Source organism: Ischnura elegans, chromosome 1, assembly GCF_921293095.1.
Source record: "Ischnura elegans chromosome 1, ioIscEleg1.1, whole genome shotgun sequence".
Classification (NCBI taxonomy): Eukaryota; Metazoa; Arthropoda; class Insecta; order Odonata; family Coenagrionidae; genus Ischnura; species Ischnura elegans.
Window position 1 is genome coordinate 67,068,495 of NC_060246.1, and position 25,219 is coordinate 67,093,713.

Here is a 25,219-nt window from a genome sequence, read left to right on the forward strand (position 1 = left end):
GATGAACACACGTCAGTTAGTCTTTTAATCTCTGACGTCAGAGGCAAACGACCCAACAATACTGGAGATAGGTTAATCAAGGTTGACTATGGCTCCACTGACGTCACGCATGAAACTCCGTTTGTCCACGAAACTACCCACATCCGGCTAATGTATAATATGAGGAGCATGGTGGTACCGGAGAGCCACCCTAATTTGACCGAACCTTTCGGTAGACCATAGGTTTCCAATGGAGCCTAATGAAACTAATGGTACGCTACATGTGAAACGGAAAAGCTTTGAGGTGTTCGGGAATACTTAGCATTAAAATCGGACGCCCGTCAAGAATTTTCAATTATACATATATTTATCACAGTACAATAAAACCGACCACTGACTGACTAATTCATACAATGGTTTGGGGCGAACGAGACGAAATACGACAAAAAGTCATTGCATAGACCCCCACTAAAATTGTCTGAAGCCCTAGGATAAATTGTGGAAACACTATTACAGTATCGCCAACTGTCTCTATCCCTCTACTTAATGGGGGCATTTGGGTCTCAAAAAATCGATGGTAATGAGGAATTTGAACATCGCGGAGAAGCTTGGTAGTGGCACCAACGTCTTATGGCAGCCATTAGTCCATACCTTGCAACAGTCAGAAAGCCTGGAAGCCAATGATTGTTTGCTATTCCTAGGATTCGATTTAAGTAGGTTAGATATCATCGAAAAAAAAATAACAAAAGGCAAAACAAAAGGCAGACAAAAATTGAAAGAACTTGCAGAACCCACCCCTCCCTCAAGCGAGTGAAAGCAAATATCTCTAATACAAACACGAGTAAATATGATATTGCTTTATGTACATCCTAATCAAAATATTGACTATTGAACGTAGACATGATTGTACAATGCAATCTCCAAAAGAACTCGAAGGTAAAACAAAATACCGCAGACAAAATAACACCATCTTTACCGTAAGATGCTATATTAAATATTCTTGAACGATGCAACAATCAAATCGAAATACGTACTTCAGTCTTAGGTTCGTGCGGCGATATAGTATTCGGTGGGCATATTCCGGGCCGCGGCCGCGTTCGTGGGAATGGAAATACTTTAATGTAACGAATGGTTGATCCCAACGTTTTTCAAATTGGTAACCTAGGTATTAGCTTGATTTAAAAAAATTTAAAAATCCAATACTGTGAAATAAACACACGTCTACCAATTTTCACCAAATTTTTTGATAGATAATCAGTTGGGGACAAAATGCAGACTGGAGTGTTTCTTTACTCAATTTTCATCAAAATCATTGATGGAAGTAAATTTATTCAGTAGTTTGTATATTTCCATATAAGGACACAATTCCAAATTTCGTTAAAAACGATCCCGAAAAAGCGCGGGAGTCATCATTTTGAAGATCGAAAATCAAGGTAACAGCTGATTAGCACAAAAAATTAGTGATGGCAGAAAAAATTTTAAAAATTAGAAGAATGTAGCATAGACATGTGTGAGGACTTTTGTTCATAAAATCGCACCTGAAAGGGTACGCAGAAAAGCCAACGGAAAATGAGAAGAAAATACGGAAATAAAAATCGATTGTTTCGGAACATGCCGCTATCGAAAAGGATAGTTATTAAAATCGCTGCTTGTGGTAAGTTTCAGCCTCTCCTCTACCGTAATAATTAATCTATTCCATCTTTAACCATATCTCTGTCTCACTTGTCCAAAATTCATAGTTCTAAAAACCCTCAGTTTTTCTCACATGCTTTTTTTTATCATTTAATGCAACATGTGAAGTGCCACAGATTTGGTCATCTTCCGGAAAAACGAAAGCATTTTATTATCATGTTTTGATAACCGAATAAATCGAATGAATCAAACTGATATCATCAGATAGGAAGGGCAGATACAATCCTCAGATGTAACCAAATATTTCACAGTGGAAACAACACTTGTACGATTCCGCAATTTTTTCAGACAAACCGACACGGTTTTTACCTGCCTCTGCCGTTTTAAGGTGGAAATTTTCAAACGATATTTTAGGTCATGAAATATCTACTGTCGGCGTCAAAATGAAGTGCCGCTGTACTTTGCAAATTTATATCTAGACTTCAGTGCATGCCATAATAACGAATGATACGTTATTTTAAAGTAAATTTTATTTTCAAATATGATTTATTTTTTTATTTTGAGAAAAATTCAAGAATTATGACACGCGAGTGCAATAAATGACTCCGCGCACCATAAAATTAGCCACTTTGTCAACTTCATCAACTTTGTAACTCAACCTATGGAAAACTACTACGTCTAAAACATTCATCTACCACACTAAGTTGCAAAACTTAATTTAGATTAATGAAATGGCTTTTTTGTATTTTTATAACACATATTTTGTTGTAAAATAACGAAAATGTTTAAAAACTATCTAGTCCTACAGTTTACCCCGAAAGAAAAAATAAAACTGATGAAAAAACTGCTTCCTTTATTTGAAAAATTTCAATGATCCGAAAATACATCATTTATATGTAGTATAAATTATATACGGGCATTAAAAAAATACGCCGGAGAGAACGAATGCTGCGTTGCCACGCCTTGCGCGCGAAACTTGGGTTCCTGGCACGGCGCGCAGCGGCGCGGCCCCGTTTGGCAACATGACATTAATAATAGTTATTCACATTCACAAATATCAATATCTTTTATGGATTATGAATCATAGAAAGTTTTCAAATAAATTAATAAGTGTTCCTATTAGTTTTATTTTTTCTTTCGGGGTAAATTTTAGGACAAGATAATGTTAAAAAACATTTTCGTTATTTTACAAAAAAAATATGCGTTATAAAAACACGCAAAAGCTATTTTATTAATTTAAATTAATTTTTGCAACTTATTGTGGAAGATTAATTTTGTAGACGTAGTAGTTTTCCCTAGGTTGAGTTACAAATTTAATGAAGTTCACAAAGCGGCTAATTTTATGGTGCGCGGAGTCATTTATTGCACACGCGTGTCATAATTCTTGAATTTTTGTTAAAATAAAAAATAAATCATATTTGAAAATAAAATTTACTTTAAAATAACGTATTATTCATTATTATGGCATGCACTGAAGTCTAGATATAAATTTGCAAAGTACAGCGGCACTTCATTTTGACGCCGACAGTAGAGCCTAATCGAGCCAGCAAACGCGAGGACTGGTAAGGGGTCATTCATTATTTCCAATAATTAACATCAGAGACAATTCCAAAGGCACTCGTGATTTACGTCAAGATTTTCTCACGCACTTTAAAATATATTTTCACCACGCAGAAAAATATAATACCGTGGAAACTTAAAATTACTCTGGCCTACACCATCGGCGCAAAGGGCAAATTTCAACAAGTCTCAGCCACTAACGAAGGTTCTGATCATCACTCCTCCATTTCCATCACACCCAACACCACAAACGCGCAAAATAAAGGACTCATGAGAAGATCGCTGACGTTAAACCCAACGCGAAAGATTGCCTCGAATCCTCATCAATTGATTGAGCACTGGATTTCAAGATAAGAGACGCATAGTGTGATACTGCTAACAATCAGCGGAACAATTCTTTGTCGACAGAATCGCAGATAACAAAGATAAAGAATGAGATAAGCCGTAGAAACACAATGGACCAAAAAGAGCCATAAAAATAACAATGGGGTCATTTGAATTTAATGGTGTGGTTTTCAGACTTCCTTTGTGGGTTTATCTTTCTCGATGGTAATGTATCATTATATATATTATTGAATTTAATGTATGGATCATGACGGCTTTGAGGGACGTCACTGTGAACAAGGGGGGACTGAGAAGGAAATCCGAAAAACATCCTATGAAATCAATCCAAGCTCAGAAAAACAGTTGCCAGAAATAAAAGTTTGTGGGTAAATCAGTAAATTTCACTTGCTAATACCCTAAGGTATCAGTACTGTGGAGTGCATAACTTAATAATTCAGTAGAATTTGGAGCTTAATCAAGGAATGCCTGATATTTTTTTAAGCTCACAATAATATTTTTTTTTCCTTTTGGAATACCGTCATCGTCTCCCTGCCATTGAACTTCCACGCTCATTTAATCACTAACGCTGCCAGCAACAACCGATCTCTAAAGTCTAGACGTTTTGATTTCCCGATTGTTGGGGGAAGATGAGTGGCCTGTGCCTCAATCATTTTCCTTCGATAATGTGATCTTGTCAAGAGGTACCCTACGTTGAACCTATTAAGCCAAAGCAGATCGCCGACATTGAATTATCACTGCTACTTATACGGATTTCAGTTGAGTAAATTTCATTCCATTTCGGAAAAAAATAATGATTAACTCTTCCTCCCAATTATTCCCTCTTAAGGAGCCTTTCTGCGGCTATTCGGACAGTTGGTTTCTCTCATCCGGTAGTTTTTTCGCAACTTTTATCGATCAATGCGACATATTCATTAAGGCCATAGCAGAGATAAAAATATCAATATCGACCTCTCCACGTGAATTCCGATAGACTCCACCGTGAACTTCGTTGGATTACGAGTCAATAGGAGCGTAGGCATAGACGCTTGCGAAGCTTAGGGCTGTCTGTCTATCCTCGTACGGGTGGTTATTACAAAATACGAAAGTCACTAATATGCAGACTGCTCTTGTCTCAGGGAGCTTCCAAGTACATACTTAAGCACATTTTTGGACATTTTGATTCCTCCCTCATCCCTTGTAAGCAAAAATAAGCATTTGCCGCAAATCCCTCCAAACATGCTTACGAAAGATTCCTCGATTTTCCATATTTTCCTTATATTAAGAACATGTAATACTTCACACTATTTTTGACGTGCCTCTTTAGCAATGACACATGATAACCATAAAAAGAATACTAATTACTTCTTAATCGTAATTTACAAGTTAATTAAATTTATTTAGGTAATTAATACCACATTATTGGCACGCGTCATGATGTATGCTCTTCGAGCGTTCCGTAGAGTGAAGAAAACTTACCTTGGAGTATAAAAACAACCGGACGCTCTTCTAGAACACTCGACCTTTGTTACTAGAGAGTAGGACCTTTCTGTCTTACGTAAGTGATGTTATGACACCCCTTGCCACTTACCAAAAACAAATATGCAAACTCGTAATTCCCTCTCTCCTAGGGGTGCTTTGATTGAACGTCCCCTCGCGCATGTAATGAAACATCAAATACGAATCTGCTTCTGGATTACAGAATGCTGAATCATAGTTGCAACAGGGGTGTCTAGTGGATATGTAAAAGCCAAAGGTGGTCGAATTGAAACTGCTTCATTATGCGAATACCAGCATCACCTAATATGAAAAAATTTCTTATGTTTATTTCCAGATGATTTGTGATTTACATGAGCGTTTATAGTACTTGAAGTGCCTTACATAGATACACAAAAGCCAAATTAGAATAGCCATGCAAAACTTATCGTAACCTATAAGTGGTGGCTTTGCTCACAAATACAACTTGCCTGAACTTAAATCCGTTTTTCGGGCGCTAAGACGAATCAAAATCGTATTCCCCAAAAAATAATTCCTACATCTACACTCTCACAGCTAATTTAGGGCTAAAATTTGGCAGCACGTCCAACCTACGATCTAATTACTATAGCTCTTAAAATAAACATTCATATATCGTTATAACATTCCGTTAAGTGCCTAAATTTCTATAAATGGATAAATAAGTTTAAACTGAAACCATATTTCTTAACTGTACTCGAGATGACCCACAAATTTGATTCCCTTCCCAATTTCACTTCAATGGCATAATTTGCTCCATACACATGGCTCCCAAAGTTACCATCCTTTTTTACAGAAATTGAACTTACAGTTAAGTAAGATTAATCCGAGAAGAGAAAAACTTTTTTAGGATCGATGGCCAGTCTGATGCTTATAATTACTCCGATTATTTCAGGGATAAAACTTGTGGACCAATTCGACCAATTTACAACTTACATTCATGGACTGACTAATAGACTATTGACTGACCATTACAAACGTCGCGACGTTTGTAATGGTCAGTTGTTGAATGGACGCGTCGGTGCGGTGGGGTTGGCGTTGAAGCCTGTATATCTGACTGGAAAATTTTCAAATAAAAGTAAAATCGTTGAAAACACATGTTCAGGTTCTCATTCAATCTTTCAGTAACTACGGCGTGAAGGGCATACAAGTGGAAGAAATATTTTAAACAAAATAGGAAAAGAAATCTGATTTCACTGAATGCATTGACTAGTAGTGAATATCCTCATGTAAATAAATACCTGACTCTTCTGTACTTCAGGGACAAAAAACAGGCAAAAATCGTTCCTATTGTGCAAAAAACATTGTACCAAAAGAACTTTAACTGGGTCACTCAGGAAACTCAAGTAAAGATACATGTCGTGCACCCAAGCCAGCAAGATGTCTACTTCCCAAGAAAATTAACTATTAAAAAAACTATGCAATTCCTTAGTACACCAATGGTTACAAAATAAATGGATAAAAAAATATAGCTTTCGCTGAATACAAAACTTTCCAAGTAAAAATATTGGAACAGAATACTTAGGATATTTGAGAAATGAGGCAAAGTAAACCACGAATATGGCAGGTCGAGAGAGAGCTATGTAAATGCAGTTAAGTGCAGGTTTCAAGGCGAAGCAGATCGTTCTCTCAGACGAAATAATATAGCTTGTGCCAGTCCCAACATATATGCGGTAAGGACGACATAGAAAGGTATATGGTTACACATTAATGCGGAGCGATCTACGAAAAATCAGCATAATTTCGTCGATTCCAGATTTAAAAACTAATTCTACTCCATTAGTTAATTGGCAATCAGTTTAAAATCTGCACTTTTCCACCCTCTGCGTCAACTTAAAATGATTTTGGATAAAAGATAAGAATTCAACTCCATAAAATTCATACTCATAATATTAGTTTCAATTTTAATACGAAGTCGTATCGAAATTGTAGGTAACTTCTAGTCGGTAACTTGTAAGTAAGGAACGCAGTAACAAAATTGTTCTGTGAAAACTCAGCTCAAGCTAGGTATAGCCTTCACTTCCCCTTTCAAATTCTAAGATAAAGTTTGGATTATTTTATGCGGGAAAACTTTTAAATGTAAATAAATTCAGCTATATGGAAAAATCAACTTGAAATCGCATTGGAGATAAATAGAGGAAAAAAAAGGGTAAGAAAACTGACTTAAAATAACAATTAAAAATATATAAATAATGAGAATTTATTTGGTTCCATGTCGTCGAGAATTTATCTGAGATTCATTTGATGCCATTGAAAAATGTAGGCATGTTTTATAAAAAACGACACGACAGGCCATCACCAACACAATAATCCAAGCGTTGCATATATACGGAACTTGAATATCATTTATTGACACAAACGACGCGTCGTAACGTAATAAGCATACTTTAATCGTAATCCGAAACACTGTGTGCGTAACGAGCAATATTTAATTTGCCATGATTCGATCAATTGCCGGTGAATGACCGAGGAGTATAAGGCAAATTTAATACCGATCATAACTATATATTAATTTTAAAATAAGCTTATGGAAATAGTTACGATGGCTCAAAGATTGCAAGCATTTTAGGAAATGTTTCTTTCTTACGAAATGTCACTTAAAACACCACGTCGATTTCACAAAGCGCAACATTTCATGAAGATTTTAATTGTTGTATTACTAGATATGATGCTTCGCACACTTTTCGTTTTACAATTAATGCCTAAACTTTTAATAATTTGTATTAATATATTTATTTATTTAAATCATAGCAGTGAACGCCATGTAGGCACGTATTAAAGAATATTTATTGATATAGTAAGGGGCTAAATGTTTCTTTTTCATTAAATTTTTTTAACATCTCGCAATTGTATAAAATTGATAGATTTGTCAACCATTGATAAACCCTGTATATTAGTTTCTTATCTCACTTTCTCCGATTTCACACCTCAATACAACGCCCATTCGTTGATTGATCTATGACCGCACTAAGAATTCTCGGAAATAACTGTACCCAGAATTCACACTCGTCAACATTTCAAATACGACTAACCTAATGGAGTAATGTGGGTGGTGCTTTGAGAGCGGTTGAGAAATATTTTAGATTAAAAACCGAAAGTCTAGCAAATCATTTAATGTTTACACAGGTACGTCCCGACCGTAAGGTATTCCGCAGTGGCGCCGACTCCATGGGGCCTGAGGGGGCCCGTGCCCCCTCAAAAATTCGTTATGGGTGTGAGGAAAAAATGTTTCAGGCTTTTTGATTTTCCCTTGAGTGTCCAGATATCGAGATTCGAGTTATCAGGGTTCTAATGTTGATCATATGACTCTTATAAATGATTAAAAAACTTAAAACTCACTACTTATAAAATTTCCCGGGGCAAGATCCCCGGTTTGGGCCCCCCCAATATTTTTTGTAACCCGGCGTCCCTGGTATTCCGTCACTAGAATTCAAGCACTTCTACCAATAGCATGAGTTTGGGTCCACCAGTCAGAATTAGTTATCAAAGAACACATAAGAGGGTGTCACGCCAGACGCACTACTTAAGAGCTGGTACACCATTCGTAATTTGAATGTTTTGCGCCCCCTAAATGTTTAAATTGATATATTCTGGGTGATTACACTACAGACGAAGTACACACATGATAGAGTGTACCCAATAAGTTTTATTACGAAATTTGACCAAGCCTTTCTAAGTAGATCAGTGCTCCACGATAGCGGAACAAGTAGAAGTTAGCAATGAATGCTGTAATTCAGCCATAAAATATAACTGATGAATTTCAACCGATCCGCATTTTACATTACAATGCTTTCCTTTAATAGCTTCAGAATTTTACAAACCGAAGAGATACATCCACGTGGAGCGCCATATATTGGTAGCAAAGTAAGGACAGCAAAAAATAAACATCAAATGTTTCGAGTAAAATATTATGCGCAGCATCAAATACAAAACCGATTCTGGAATACTTAATTCTTCTTGCGTTCATTGATACATCAGGGGTTCGAAAATTCAACTCTTGTGTATTAGTAAAAGTTAATGTCGGTCGAATGTGAATACCAACACAACCTATTATAAAAATTTTCTCGAGAATATTTATGGATGATTTTTGATTTAATTGATCGTGCATACAATTGAAAATGGCACCCAATGAAACTAAAATACATGAAACCAAATTACAATAGCAATAAAAACCTTGTCGCAGCCATGAGTTGTGAGTTGAATCAAAAGTATAACCAGGAAGAACTTACGTTAATCTATTTTTCTGGAGTAGAGAAAGGTAACTGCTCGCAATCGACACTCCGAGAATACTTCGAAACCGACCGCAACCGAAGGCAATTATCATCAGGTCTGTACTCCAACGATAAAAGAATGGGAATCCGATGATTTGTCATGAATACTTGTCGAAATACTTGACTTGTCACTTTCATCAAATACTAATTTTGCGGTCCGATACAAGGGATGCAAAACTAAGGCCCAAAAGCACCGGATTATGTACGTAAAGAGGGCCGCCCAGAGACAGTTGGGGGCCGGAGGTAATTTTATCTTTCCCCCACCCCTTCCCCACCTGAGATAGTCCGAATAATATTGCCCCCCCCCCCCCCTCCTCCTCACCTCACTGTTATGCCCTGACGCAGGGAGCCGTTTGATGAGATTCCTCATTTGGACAGCTCACTTGCCCATTGGAGCAATCTTAATCCAACCGTGCACCGAGGTTTTCCAACGTTAATGGTGGTTTGACAGTTAAGCGTAGGGCTAGTTCCGGACTAATCCTTTGGTGAGCGAATTGCACCTAGTTGGGCTAGGGGGTTCAATTACGTCTCAGGGTCACCTGCGAATTATCAAGAAGGTATATAAATCATAAAATCGTGCCGTGAATATTCTAGTCAGGCGTGTTTATCCATTAGAAGCACACAGAAGCGTCGAGAGGTAATGGGGGCTTAAGAGGCCGAAGATTTTCCCAAGAACCGAAGTACCTTAAAGACAAAGCCGGACTTTTTGTACGGCCGCAAAGGACTCAACACTTAGGAGGACTGCTAATAACATTATTGGGTATTTGAGATCTAAAACCGTCGTATGGCATATTTCATTATATGAACGTGCTTAATTAGTTAAGTAACAAAACAGTTCCGAAAAAAATACAAACTATGCTTCATTTTCGTCAACAAAAAATTAAATATCATTCCTTACCACTTTTTTCCCGTATAGCACACATTCTCACACCTTCATCTGCGAAAGCGAAAATCAATAACTCTATTAGCGAAATTGCAGTCCCCAATCCCTCCTATCCGCAAATGTATGCTTACCCTTTTCTTCGGGCCCGAACCCTTTCCTCACGAAGAAAACAGTTGCGACTCCACCTACATTGCAACTCAAAACTCCCAAGCACAGAGTAGATATATATATATATATCCCTACTCTGTGTCCCAAGTCTGTATACCACCAGAGGCCAAACAAGCCCACCACGTCCCCTCCAATCTATCATCAAATTGCCTCAATGGCTAATTTTCATGATTTCTCGGGAGTTGAGCCACAGTTTCGAGAATCCTTGGAAAATTAAAATGACCAAAATATCTCACTTTTATTTCGAAAACCACCTGAGGTGCTCGAGCCAAAAGCATTGAGGAAGAGGCCCACAAAACGCATTGCACTCCCTGGTAGACGGTTTATTTTCGTAGCAAAACGACGATATCTATGAATCGTCAATACTTTTCCATTTCAAGCCAAATTACCCACCGCTAATTCATTACCACATAATTCTCAGCAACATTTCTCGGGTCTTCCACCCGGTGGTAATTTACCAATTTCCTTGGATTGAGATCGGCACCACTTCTACTTCCCGCATTGAAAAACGTCAATGCGAGCCAATCGAAAAATTATCCGCAGGGTCTGTATTTGTAGGGTTAAACCACGCGGTCGACTTGGAAAGTGGCCTCAAGGGTCTTCCTCGAGCATCATATTTTTTCCGTCTACCAAATTGTACCTACTTCATCATCCCGTGATGATGATCAATTACTAAAGATAAGTAATAACTTTAATTTTCTTACTGAACCACATCTACTTCGAAAAATTATAATGCTATCAGATTCGTGAGTCAGCCAACTTCATCGCTTCCTTATGTTTAGTAAGAATAGTTATTACTAAGAGACTCCGTCAAAAATAAACCATATGGACGCGTCAACGGGAAAATATGTCAATTTTAGAGGAGCAAGAGTCAACTTATGCACCAGTTCTGTGACAACCGATGACGTCCATTGACGACTGGCCTAATAATTCTATCAGGTATACAGAAATAACCTGTTTCGGTGGCAATGAGATTGTTAACATATTTCGGAGTACTTTTTGCAGAGCTTCATGGTCGGGAACAAGGGAAAGTGAGCACGGCGTTTTGGCAAATGACCGAAGCGTCCTGGATTCAAATCCTGCGTACAGCCTGCCTGAATAGCGATTTAACTTTAAGGTTGGTATGTACACGGGGAGGGTAGAAGAGCTCACCTCAGACTAATCGAGATAAATGTGAATATCGCACATCCAGAGTGAGGAGCTTCCTTTACTTAGACAGCCTCGCCAGTGGTGCAGCGAGAGGGGGGGTTTCGGGGAAACCCAAGAGCACAGAGAATTTAAACCCAAAAGCACAGAGAATTTAAAGTTTAATCCATTTTACTTAATTGGATTAACATTACTTATAGAATAGTGTAAGGATTAATAAAGTATCCCTCAGAAAGCCGTAAAACTCACCATTTTGAACAATTTATCCGAATTTTTTTCTGGGGGAGGGCCCCCGCACCTCCCGCTTACCCTGGCGGGTATTCCACCCCCCCCCCCCCCATACCTCACAGTATTAGTTGCGCCTAAAACCCCTCCTAGCCTTAATTTTCTAGCTGTGCCCCTGAGTCTCGCAATGCGAACCCGACCAGGTACCCCTGACCCGGTGGCGATCCCGATTATAATTTAGGGCTTCCTAGGCTCAACCCTTGATTTGAACACAGGACCCTTTGATGGATAGGATAACACTACCCACTGGTCTACCCAGTGGCGCCGACTCCATGGGGCCTGAGGGGGCCAGAGCCCCCTCAAAAATTCGTTAAGGGGATGAGGAAAAAATGTGTCAGGCTTTTCGATTTTCCCCGGATTGTCCAGATATCGAGATTCGAGCTATCAGGGTGCTAATGTTGATCATATGACTCTTCTAAAATGCTTAAAACTCACTACTTATAAAATTTCCCGGGGCAAGATCCCAGGTTTGGGGGGGCGGGCACGTGCCCCCCCCCCCCCCCCCAGACCCTTTAAATATATGCAAGATTTTTAATACGATCCCATTATCATTGCGTTTGTTTTGTATTACGAGGTATCCTTATAACAAAATTCTGGATACAGCCTTACTTGTGCCCCCCCCCCCCCCCCCCCAGAAAGAATTCCTGGATCCGCCCCTGGGGAGGACTACTCCAATGGTTCAGTATAAATTATATTAATTTGAATCATTGTATTGTTTACTAAAGACGGTGTTCATTATCCTGTTAAATGAGGCATGATCATTCTGACTGTAAAATTTGTGAGTTTCGGAACAGGAGTGAGCCTAAGATTTCCTGGCTGGAGGGCGCAACGGGATACGTCCCGGATCAGGCCCGGCCCAGCACGGGCCTGATCGCACTTAAGTTCTGGTAAACAATCCTGGTATTTGTTGCTCCTATTCAGGTCGGCAATCGCCGAGGGCCTCCACAACGCTCGCTTCCATCGTGCAGCGCATATGAAAGGGTTACAAAAAAAGACTCAGATGACTTGAACCAAAGTTTTTTTTGCTATTTTATAATTCTATGTTTTCACTGGCTGCTTTATTTACAACATACTCAGAGTAAAAATATTATGTAAAAAATAAATAAATTGCTTTGCTGATGCTTTATTGAAAGGGTTATTCGAAAAGGTTATTTTAGAAGTTTTATTAGATTCCAGCGCAGTTTAAAGGAGCAAATTCACTATATATATAATACAATCGTAAGGCATCGCTAAATTTTATAATCAGTTAAATTCTCACTTTTCATAGTTTTTTCGCCATGAAATTGCTATTTTTATTTACTTCTAGCTAGTTTTTAAGAGCCATAATAGTGTCAAAATCCATTTCCGGGAATGCAAATTCCAGAAATTTTCCGGGGGAAGACCAGGAGCCCCATCCGAGGGCCCCCAATCACCCCAGAAACGTATTGCAGGTTGCGGCTTTAAAATTACATTTCATGATTTTTGTTTGTCATCAGTTTAGATGTTGACTACAATTTATACTACACGGCTGCATTTTTTTAAGACTTCTCACATATGTCTTCAAGTGATCACATGAGAAGATATACACAATATCACGATGCCGATTCAACAGAAATTCTTGCAGACACCTGTCCGCAGGAAATTAATATTCCGTTCGGAACACGGTTGCCAATATGAAATTGCACTGACAGGCCACTTCCTGAAAATTAAGCCATTTCAGCTATTGTCGTTGAAAAAATATGTTAACATATTCAAAACCAACATGAAGACTACAAGTTTTTATACTATCGTAACTCTTGATTTATAGCGTCACAAATGTATTTGATTTCCTTCCAAACGACATTTATATTGCGATTGTAATCGAGTTTTCTTCTACCTATTTTACGCATTGCCCAAAAGTGCCCATAAAAGTTTAATGATTTTTATGAGCCATTTTGAAAAACATAGCGACGAAGAATGGGTGAAGTCAGTGGGGTAGCCAGGAATTTCGTTCGGGTGTGGGGAAGGGTCCAAAGCCAGGCTGGAAAATTTTTTAAAAACAGGGTACTGTAGAGAATTTTAAACTAATTTTAATACTTTTCATCATAAAAAAAAACTTCATTTGTCAAAGAAATCTTTCGTAAACTCATGACTTTTCAATATTTTGTTTTCTATCATGAAGGAAAGAAATTGTATTTTTTATATTTCAGGGGGAGAGTCCGGACCACTCATTTCGCTACCCCACCGGGTGAAGTTTAGATGTTGGGGGAGGTCGGGTGCAATCCTGCCGGGGGTTTAGGGGCTATGGGGCTAACACCCTCCATTAAAACGTGGGGTATTCCGTAGCCCCTCAGTGTTCCTGGAAATTTTGTTTAATTTAGCCTCTGAAAACAGCATTTTTAGCAATATTTAAGACTAAAATTCATTTAAACTTTTGATGCTTTTATGCTCATTGTACTTGAATGTACCGGATTCGTACCATTTTACGGACAAATTACCATTTAAGTCGGATGAGGGGTAGGCCCTCCCTGCCCTCTATTCCCCAAAACTCCGCCCATGCGAGGAAGGCTCAGTTTTTATTACATCGGTCGATGAAATGTATTACGAAGGGCATATTCTGAGATTCTCAAAGGAAAGGGCGGTTACTTTTATTCTCGGTGGAAACTCATCAACCCGTTAAAGCATGCTTCTGCTGGTAAGGCAATGATTGAGCGATAAACATGCAGAAAAAACGAAGTACAAAGTTAGTACAAAATTGAACCATTGCACAGAAGTTATATGCATGGTTAAAAAATTAAACTTAAATGGTACGGTAACACCGTATGTTAATTCCGTTGAATAACTGGGTTTTGCATAAAACGTAGCCTTAAATATCTCTCAAACAAAGGAATAAGCTATGGGAATGTCTTCCATTTAGCAGTATTTCCATTTAGAGACCTTAGGCGCAAGTACTATGATAAGGCATCACTGCAAATGTAAATATATCTACCATTAAATTTCAATCCCAAACCGCATGGATGTCAAAAAAGCCCACTTACACTAAATCACAATTAACAAGATTTTAGAGGAAGAATCTATCGTCTCATCAGCGCCAAATTCATCAATACCTAAATGGAACTGGTCGACAACATATGGCACCACTTCGCCATTTACCAGAGCCCGTGTGCGAACGGCTATGTAACAGCACCGTATCCCCGCCATATGACATTCTTAGAAAAGAACGGGGTATGACATTTGACCTTCTTTTCATTATCAATTTTTTACCGATGTATTAATGACATCAACAAAAATTGGCGAAGGAATAATTTAAAGGCACGATTAATTTTCCTCGTTTACTATTATTCTGAGTGGTGAAGACGATAGGCTGAGAAATAATTTCTCGGATTTTACGTGATGAAATTCTCGTGCTTAGAATTCCATTAGACGCCTCCCCTGCCACGGAAAAAATAAATAAAGCTGACGTAAATAGAAACAAATTCATCGACACAACTGAAATATTTGTAAAGCCAAAAAAGTATAGCAACTGTTTTTTTCCGAAAAGTAGCAACTGAGGAAGACATAAATTGGATAATCTCATTTTAAGAAAAAATAAATAACCAACAGATTGAGAAGAGATCAAAAGTCGTCCATCCTTCAAGAGTGGCATTACATTTTCCAATCCTGGGGGTCTGGTGGCACAAAAATGAAAATTTTTCAGAAAAATGAAAATCACAATAAGGATATTCTATGCATCACATCAATTATTTTTCTAGGTCAAGGAAAGAGATGCTTATGACTCCGTTCACTTGTCTTTCACACGCAATTTTTACAATGCATGCATAAAAATATTTCTCACCCTAAATGATCATCTTGGAGACACTTCTTGATGATACTCCTCATCGGTGCATCATTATTTAAGCCGTAGATTTGAAGACGTCGGCTGGGACGAGCCGCTGAAGCATCACCAGCGCTGACCACATTGTTATTGGGATTGCATTCGTCCGCCGCATCACTACCAGAGGAACCAACATTCCTAATGCCATCAGACATTTGGGGTTGAATCACAGATGCGCTTTGTTCTTGCCCACTTTCAGGTTCAAGATCTCCCTCAAGGCCGTCGTCCTCTTCCACCCTTATACCACCGGACCCCTCACTTAATCCACTCCCACCCCCTTCTCTACGCCCAAACGGGCTAGAGAAGCAAAACATTAATGCACACGACAGCTTGACCGCAAGTCGTCACACTTTAGGCGAAAATTCTTGCACCGCCACCACTAAGTAGCCAAACATAACACACTATCCCCACAACTTAAATCAGTGACATGATAATCAAAATGGTCATCAAGGCAGCTGAAAAGATATGTGCCTGAGGACATAAAATAAGGGGTGTCCTACTTATATGTGAAAAATCAGGGTTGGAAAACTCCTAAGTCATGTGATGGAATGAACAAAATTTCAAAAATTTATATTGAAAAGGAACGTATAATGATTACGAATATTTTTCCGATTGCTCCATTTTTTTCCATTGAAAGGTTCTGGTTTCTTATAAGAGGCATCAACGGAGTCCATGATTATATATAATCATAATTGAAATGAGCCAAAATATTTTCTCGCGATAATTTGACAATAAATCACTCGTCAATAGAACAAGCATTGCCTGACTGCGCCATCACCGATTTGAATAAGCCGGGGTAAAGAAAAATGATTTCATCTTCTTGTTCAGTGCACGCATCCTCCTGATATCCCGCAACATGGAACTGTAAACACAGGCGGAACTCAAGTCACATCACAACGTCCACCCGCTGCACACACAGCATCACGAAAGCTCACGATCGACTGAAACAGACTGAAAACCTTTCATACCCTGCCCTGCCCCTAGCTCGCCAGCTTCAGCGCCGAAGCAGACAAACCGAACAGACACGCCCCCATGTGAGATATCGCGGTACTGCGTCTCCCATAAACGTAAAATATTGTCTTCCTGGAACTCGTCGATCAAATAGTTACAAGAAAGCAATCTAAATTTTAAAATATCAAAATATATAACCACGATATTACAAAAGCTGTTTGCTACATTAAGTAATATTATTCAGTATACGGTGGCGCGAGTAACTACTCTGGTTATTGATCGATATAACTTCGATCTATTGAAAACTTATTTCCGTCTGCTTCCGTCGTCTGCATGCGAATCAATTTCATTTCAGTACACGTTAATTTTCATTTATTTGGTTTATAAACAGCCCGTATGGCGGTATAAATAGTCTCAATACATATAAATTAATTTCAGCGTTCATGTTTATTAAATATCAATACGGCACAAGAAATTACAAAAAGTAGCCAAATAAAATTCATTTAAACTTTAATAATTATCAACAAGTGATAAGTTAATGTGAAGTCACAAATATTGATCATATTTTGATATTACTTCTTTTCATTTGGAGGAAATTAAGGAGATTTAGCTGATGTTTCCATTGGTTGCACAGTGTCATCTACTTTTTCAGAGTCATTTCCCTCTTTCTGTTCTTCTAACGGAACTTCAAGCACTCGGGGGCCATACAGTAGAACATAGGCGCAATGCCAATCACCTAGGAAGAATATAAAAGAACTGTTACAAATACACTACAACAGTGGTGAAAACTTAAAAACATATGTCTCACCCCTTTCACCTTAACTAAGAACTATCTTATTTTAAGTACCCCATCTCTTACACACTAAACATATTAAATAAAAATTAAATTAACATTAATAAATAATTAAGTAATACCCATAATTAATCAATTAAGTCCCTAGTTAGTAATTAAGTAATTATCACAAGTCCACATTTTAAATGTAACATTTATAGTCAGAATTAAAAATAGATAAAATGATGAACTTATAATGTCTTCATTTACATTTTCATTAGCAAAAAGGAACTTAAGACTACATCCCAATGTTTTCTGTCACCCTTGCAGTCCAGCATACCAAAGGAAAATTGAATAGGGAAAATGTTTCAGATGGCATCCATGCCTTTGTGGTCAATATTAGTCAATTTTCACAATACAGTTTTCATGAGTCATTTAACAAGTACATCGCAATACACACTAAATATGCCTCAGGGAAATATGCACACTATATACACCCTGGGGTAATGCTAAATTTCCGCAAGTTACACCATGCTATTTTGATGGCTTGCAATAACTCATTTGGGCATTGGTTGGCGGAATTTGTCACTTCACTGTATACAGGTTTCATTGTGCCTTGGTGCATGAATCAAGATGGATACTGAAGTTCCAGGTGCAAAATGGCCATTATATGAAGCAAAATTTACAGAGAGCTGCATTCTCATAATCATAAGATTATGACCTTGCACCACCCCAAAATGCTTATGAATTATGTACACTACCATTGTGAGTATAGGACAATAACCATATATTTAAAAGCATTACTGCACACAAAACCAACTCTGGAATAAAATTACGTGCACAAAATACATGATTTACCAGCTAACAATCACAAATAAATGGGTAATGGAGGTTTTTTGATGATTCAAAAATGCTAACCTTCCACATCGTGGAAATTTCACTTAATATGACCCGCTGAGATGCAGGTGAAGAAGTATCAATAAAGTCCCAATGTCACCATTCTTCCGGTGCTTCCATTATTCCACAGAAAATATGAATTCTCAGCAGCCACAACTTGTGGGTGTGAGCAAGTATATATGGAGGACGAGAATTGTGGACCGACATCTTCGACCTGAAGACGCTGGCAGCAGCGCCAGCAAAACTGTTGTCATTAATCAATAACCAACATGGTAGTACCGGAAGAATGGAGACATTGGAACCTCAACACCACGGATACCTACATAGTCATATCAAGAAAGTCGTGCATCAAAGGTATTTAAAACCGGAAAATTTGGGCAAGAGAGATGAATGATGGAGTAATTTTACCTGACGTAAAATCAACGTCCATACAAAGGTAAAAAATCAGCATTCATAACTTTCCCAAATCAACGTCCATAACTTTCCCACAGCTTGAGTATAACATCTAAGGCATTTCCAACAGCCTCTTATGAGTAATAACATGGGATATTGCGAGCTATTTTTAAACCATTGTACCATATCAGATGCTTACATTGCAAAGTATGGAGAAAAATGAAGAAAACCACTATAAAATCATAATCTCTGCCAGGTGACAGTTTGTAAGGTGATTTAATTTATGTAATGAAATAGCATACTCCTGAGGAGTAATGCCCCATCTTGGGTATTCAACACTTCTGGGTTAGTAATGCCAACTTTTGAATTAACAATGATGAAAAGCCAACTATTTACCTTCCCTGATGTTAAAGTTGGCTTTACAAAACTGAAATTATCAGATGCTATAGCCAAGTAAAAACCCCCAAGTGGGGCACTTTTGTTATTACAGTATCCCTTGAACATTAGGGGGTAGACAGATCTTGTGTTTCGGGTGACCTGACTCATGGTTCTCTACCTGCCTTCATTCTGATCAAAGAATAGTTACAAAATACTCACAAAATAGTTACAATCTGTTTAAAAGTTAATATGCTGCATGTGTTGAAAGATAGTGCAATTAAGATGAAAACTTGAAACAGATTGGTGGTGCAGGTTGAAACTTTGTCAGGAGTGAATTTAACTGTTGAGAAAAACAATTAGTGTGCTTAAAGTTTAGCTGAAAAGTAAGTGAACGAGCAAGCATCTATCGAGAAAAAAAACCAATCCATTTCCATTTTTCCACATATCATCCTTTCAACAATCCCTTTGATGTATTTCTTTAAGACATCAAAAAACCTTTTCTCCTCTTTCACAAGCCCATATTCCCCCTCCAAGTAATCTTCTCTTACGAAATATGCATGTGTGTTGGTCAGCTCAACTCTGGGTAGTCATATCCATGTCAATCACCCCTTTTATCTTAACACACAATCACACCCCTTCTACAACAAAAGAAAAACTTTCCCCTTTAACCTTTTCCCTACTGTACACGTATATTTATGTGTGGACGTTTCCTGACCTGGGAGACGACTGGCATATATTTACGTGTGAGATTTTCTCGGCCAGGAGATCGAAAGCCGTATATATACGTTTTCTAGCTCCCCCCCTTTTAGGACGGTCGTGGGTTTACGATGTCTTTGTCTCGGGACCCAACGCTTCGGGGTTTAGGATTAACCCTCGGAATCCGGGAGCAGGTACCCGGACCCTTCGTCTTTTAGAATCCCTCTCAGCGGTACGGGACAGCGGTCATTCAATTGTTTGTACAGTCAATTTTCGAAATAAATATTTGTTCATTTCTCTAGAAATATACCCTAAGAATTGAATTATTTGTCTTTTGAGCAGCGTTTACAATTTTTAAACGATACTCTACGACAAATATTAACTTATATCTCGAGTTATGTATAAACATCAACATGGAAATTGTTGCTGCGTTAAATGCGTTAATAATGGCCTTAGAACTTCGTTTAAAATTTAAAATGCTCAGATAAAAATGAGGAATTCAATTCAAAGTCTGTAATTTACGTGCAAGCAACAATTATCCATTTGCTAAATACATAAGTTGATCGCGAACCAATGCCGCAGGTATGGTCATAAACCCAGAAAGGAGGGAGAGCAACTACTCTCGGAGTCCGAGATAATGCGAAGTCCCTGCGTGGAGGGGTCGAAAAAGGTTCAGCGAGACCCTTCTTAACGAATGCCCTCCAAAAATACTCCGTACCACGAGAAAGAAGAGTCTCTTGGGGCTCAGTACAGCAGTCATGCTAAGACGAAAACTCCGCCGTCTCGGAAGGGTTAAATCTAGTATAAGAGTACCTATTCAAAAATTACAATATAAAAAGAACACACTATTTTGGAATCACATTAATTTTTTCCAAAAATTATCATTAAAAACTTAACAGAACATTCATCACTAGCCAACCCTCCCCGACACACCAACTTCAACCATCAACCTCAAATAAAAGTGCCCATTATTCCCAAGCCCATAAGAAGAACCTTTTCTCACAAATGTGCCCTAAAATCACCTAACATGCTTTGGGCAGATTATAAGGGTAGAACTTCATTCTTTACCAGCACAGAATGCAGCACCGAGAATATGGTTGTCTTTATTATAATTATCAATAGTAACTCTTTGTGATCAATACAAATCAAAAAGGTTCTTCTATTTCTGTGAGAATGATTCCTTAAAAAATTACAAATAAATCACCATAAGGAGTTCTGTTTCCATTACAATTAGTGACACAGATTTTAAAAATGAAATATTTCATCCTTTTCTGTCTGATTTAAATATTTTCCATACGATCTAACCAGGAAAAATCACAATGTACCCTACGTGCCTTTTGTGGAAATTTTCTTGAAATGAAAGAAAAACAGCTACTCAGCACACACAAGTACACATTATTTTTACATCAGTTACTACAACAATGACAACAACACTTATTTACATTTTCCTTTCTAGAGTGTACATGCTGATGGCATATACATACTTTTCTTTATAATATCAACACCTTTTAAGCTGGGAATAATGGTAGATACTGTGTAAATGTGTATACAATACATCTTTAAAGCTATGACACACAGCATGTACTGGAATTCCATTGGGGCACTAGACTGGGATCCCATTAAAGGCTAAATATATATTCTGACAAATTCACCCACTTAATCTGCACTTGAGGGTGACTCCAACCTACTATCCCTTTCAAACTAATGATATATAAAAGGCTCTGCCTAAATTTTGTTGATAAGTTTTCAGTAATCAGTCTTCCTGATGATAACATCAAAACATTATTAAAATGTGTTACATTAAATGAAATCATTTGCGGACAATACCACAACTCTTATATCATTTCCATTAACTAAAACAACTGTTATACCATCTCTCATCTGATCTTTCTGAAGTCATCGGTAATATAGGGACACCAATATAGCTCACCTCCACCAGAGAGCTTCAAAATATCCTCTTCTGTTACTTCAACAACAGCTTCATCGTCACACTTCAGCCAAGTCTCACCGAGTCCACCAGCAGCCTTGGCAGCTGCTACAGAGGATGCAGAAGCCACATTGCAAGTTTTCCTCTCTTGTCTCACCCAGGCAACATAATGACCACTAGAACTTGACCTCCCCTGATGGGTAAGAACTGCTTGCAACTGATAGTACCCAGAATTATTGGACCCAATATCTGAGTAAATAAAAGAAATTGTACATTATTGGACCTTACTAAGAAAATAGGCATAAATAGAGGAGATGTAATCAATGTAAATGTTATACTAGAGGAACAAGTTAGGAAATTGTTATAAAAATATGGAGCTGGGTGTAATTGAAAGAAGTGTAATGATGAGGAAGTAAATAAATTGTTATTGGGTGAAATACATATGTATAAGTTGCGCATTCCAAGTGAGAGAAAATGAAACTCATACAAGGCCTGTTTTTTTAAGTGAGGGCCATTGTGCTAGACACTGAAGTAGTTCGTACGGCATCCGTAAAGAGTATACGTGACGCCTCCCAGCATTCCTTATGAACAACCACACGTCAGTTGCAGTTCTGTATCTAACCTGGGGTCATATTCTGTATTTCGTCGGTACCACTCCGATCAGTTTCCCTTTCAAGCCCACCGACTGGACATCATTCCGTACCGACAACGGTTTCCGTACCGACGACGGCACTTTCAGCGATTCTGTAAGGTCGTCGGTTTCAAACCAGTCGGTACGGTTCCCCTTCCTACCCAAACAGGGAAAATCCGAATATATCCGAAGTTAGAAGTCATCTAACGTGTTACCACCAATGAAAGAAGGGTAAAACAAGTGAAGACTCATTGGCACAGTTTGTTGTCGTCATTCTCAACCTTTTTATTTGCGGAAATTACGACTTATTGCTAGATTAAGATAATCGATATTGGATAAGTTGTTAACAATGCTTATATAATGTGTGGTAGTAATGCTGTACCTACAGAATCGAAGGAAACAATATTACAACATCACAATAAAGTTTGAATGTGATGGAGATTGTTGTTGCTGGAATGAATTATTGAAACTATCCTAGAGATCGTAGTTTCTTTTTTTAAATATTGGTTCCGTATATTGCTATTTATTCATGATTTGGTAATATAGTTGTCATTAAGTAAGTTCCGTCTAAATGTTATCAACGGAAGGTTATGCCATTTGCACCATAGCAGACGAAAATCACATACCATGGAACGTGAACTTATACATATGTACATAGGATTACTATTGCATATACTATAGGATTCAAAAGCAAATGTAAATGTTATACTAGAGGAACAAGTTAGGAAATTGTTATAAAAATATGGAGCTGGGTGTAATTAAAAGAAGTGTAATGATGAGGAAGTAAATAAATTGTTATTGGGTGAAATACATATGTATAAGTTGCGCATTCCAAGTGAGAGAAAATGAGAATATTGCGGCAAACCTCATACTTATTAACAAATATCTTCTTTTATCTTCAAGGGAATCAATGGCTGACGATAAAATGAAACATAGTTGCCTATTACAAATGAAAGAAACTGATACCGTTGTGGCAAACTTCATACTTAAATAAAAAGATCTTATTTCTATGCCGAGAGAAACGCCAAATGATGATTGAGTGAAATAATAGTTGCCTATTCATAGAGAGATAAAGTGATAACATTGCGGCAAAACTCATATTTAATCAAAAATATCTTTTTCATGTCAAAGGAGCAAATAAATGATAATAGAGAGAAATAAATCCTATCACAAGCGAGTGAAAGTGGTAACATAAATGAGAGAAAGTAATTATATGTTAGCAAACCGCATGTTTATTTACCAATATCTTATATTTCTGTCAAGGTAATCAATATAGATGATGACACAGTGAATTATAGAGGCGTATTCGAAGGGGCAGAAAAAGATAACATCGCAACAAACCTCATTATTTACTCGGTGATGAGGTAAAAACAAAATAAAACAAACGATGCGCACCGGGGAGTTCATGAAACCCACTAGTCGGTGGCCGAACCAACACCTATTTGCTGTCGGTACGGCTACCGACGTTCTCCCGTCCTCACGTCAGTGCCGCACCGATCGGGTTCGTACAGAATCGCACCACTACTTGCCGGGAGTCGGTGTGACGTCGCACCCGACGAATCGGTGCCGCACCGATCGGTCTGGAGTTACAGAATACGGCCCCTGTACGCTTTGCCATGGATCTTTAAAATGTTTAAGATTATCAAATCGCCCACCGTGTGTGAGATTTGGTCAGTGATATGATTTTTGACCGCTAGAAACATGTCAGCTGCAGACATTAACAATCGGCTTTTCGAAGTGTATGGTGCTAATGGCAAATGAGCAAAGGTAAAGTGCCGAAATGGGTCAGAGAACTCAAAGATGGCCGTGAAAATGCACACGATGAAGATCGCTCAGGCCAGTCATCTGTGATAACAAACTGTCGCGACGCAAAATCATGGCAACATAATTTTGGTTTATTTTATACAAAATAATGGCCCTTAATTACAAAATAGCCTTCGTAATAATAAATCTCTAAATGGCTCAGACTGGGACCATAGGACAGAGAATCAGGATGGGCATGCATTGCCTGAGGGCAATTTAATGTGCAAGCTGAGGAGATGGTTAAGTATGGGATGAGTTAAGAGGCAAGAGTTAAAGAAGGAGGAATGAGTGAGACTGGCAATGGTTGGGCATAAATTGGACAGTTTGCAAGAGGGCAGCAGGCTCCAGTGTATACATTAGACATGTGGTGTGAGAAATGTGGCATGAGGATTCATCACAAGCAGACCAAAGTTCTGTGGTTTTGTACAGGAACACAAGTTGGGAATGTAAAATTTGAAGCAAAAATAGATGGGCATAAATAAAGCATGTAGAATGGTTCAACTATTTCAGCAGCCACATTCAAGAAAACAGACATAGCAGTAAGGATAGCAGGAAGAGAATTTTGTAAGACAAGAAGGCCTTTATGAAATTGAAAGAGCTAATGAGAGGCTTGCAAATTAAGATTGTTAAAAAAAAGGCTAGTTTAGATTAAAGTGCTTTACAGTACAGAAGCACGGACACAGAGGAATGGGGACGAGAAAAGATTGGAGGTATACTAGAAGTGGTGATAATTGAGGAGGTGAATAAGCGATGATCAATTTGGAGATGGAGAACAGTTAGGATGATCCACAAAATGCTCCACGTAAATCTACCTAAACCGGTAAAATATTTTAATAAAAACGAGTACTAGATATTTCTTAACATATCTGTACCATATATGATGAGAGAGTATTTTGCAAAAACATTCGCCAAATTTTGACAATGGTAAATCAATGTGACATTGTGCTTCAGAAAAGGTCGTCTCCAGATGAACAATGAGTATTACATTATGTATCTCGGAAACCACGCCAGTGAAAAATTAAATTTTTATATCTTTATTTTTTTAATTTGATTGAAATTTTAAAAAATCTCATTAAATTTTGTAATTTCTTTATATGAACGTTCAAAAAGGTCAAGGTACCTCAGCAGAAAAAAACCAATAACCAGAATATATAGAACGTAAGATTCAAAATGGGTTAC

General features: G+C 38.0%; 2 protein-coding genes across 4 annotated transcripts in view; both read right to left on the reverse strand.

Annotated features, from left to right (window-relative positions):
* Positions 1 to 16,566, reverse strand: part of LOC124162504 — a 191,511-nt gene extending 174,945 nt beyond the window's left edge. For all 3 annotated transcript variants that reach the window (XM_046539083.1, XM_046539077.1, XM_046539071.1), the window contains exon 1: positions 15,554 to 16,566. In XM_046539083.1, the coding sequence (XP_046395039.1) occupies positions 15,554 to 15,906 (353 nt within the window). In that variant the 5' untranslated portion in view covers positions 15,907 to 16,566. The remainder of the gene's footprint in view (positions 1 to 15,553) is intronic.
* Positions 16,567 to 16,971: 405 nt separating this feature from the next.
* LOC124162524 (ubiquitin carboxyl-terminal hydrolase 14) overlaps positions 16,972 to 25,219 on the reverse strand; it is a 39,586-nt gene continuing 31,338 nt past the window's right edge. The window contains exons 11-12 of the mRNA XM_046539096.1: positions 21,610 to 21,855; positions 16,972 to 17,279 (exon numbers count right to left, since the gene is read on the reverse strand). Of these exons, the coding sequence (XP_046395052.1) occupies positions 17,140 to 17,279; positions 21,610 to 21,855 (386 nt within the window). The 3' untranslated portion in view covers positions 16,972 to 17,139. The remainder of the gene's footprint in view (positions 17,280 to 21,609; positions 21,856 to 25,219) is intronic.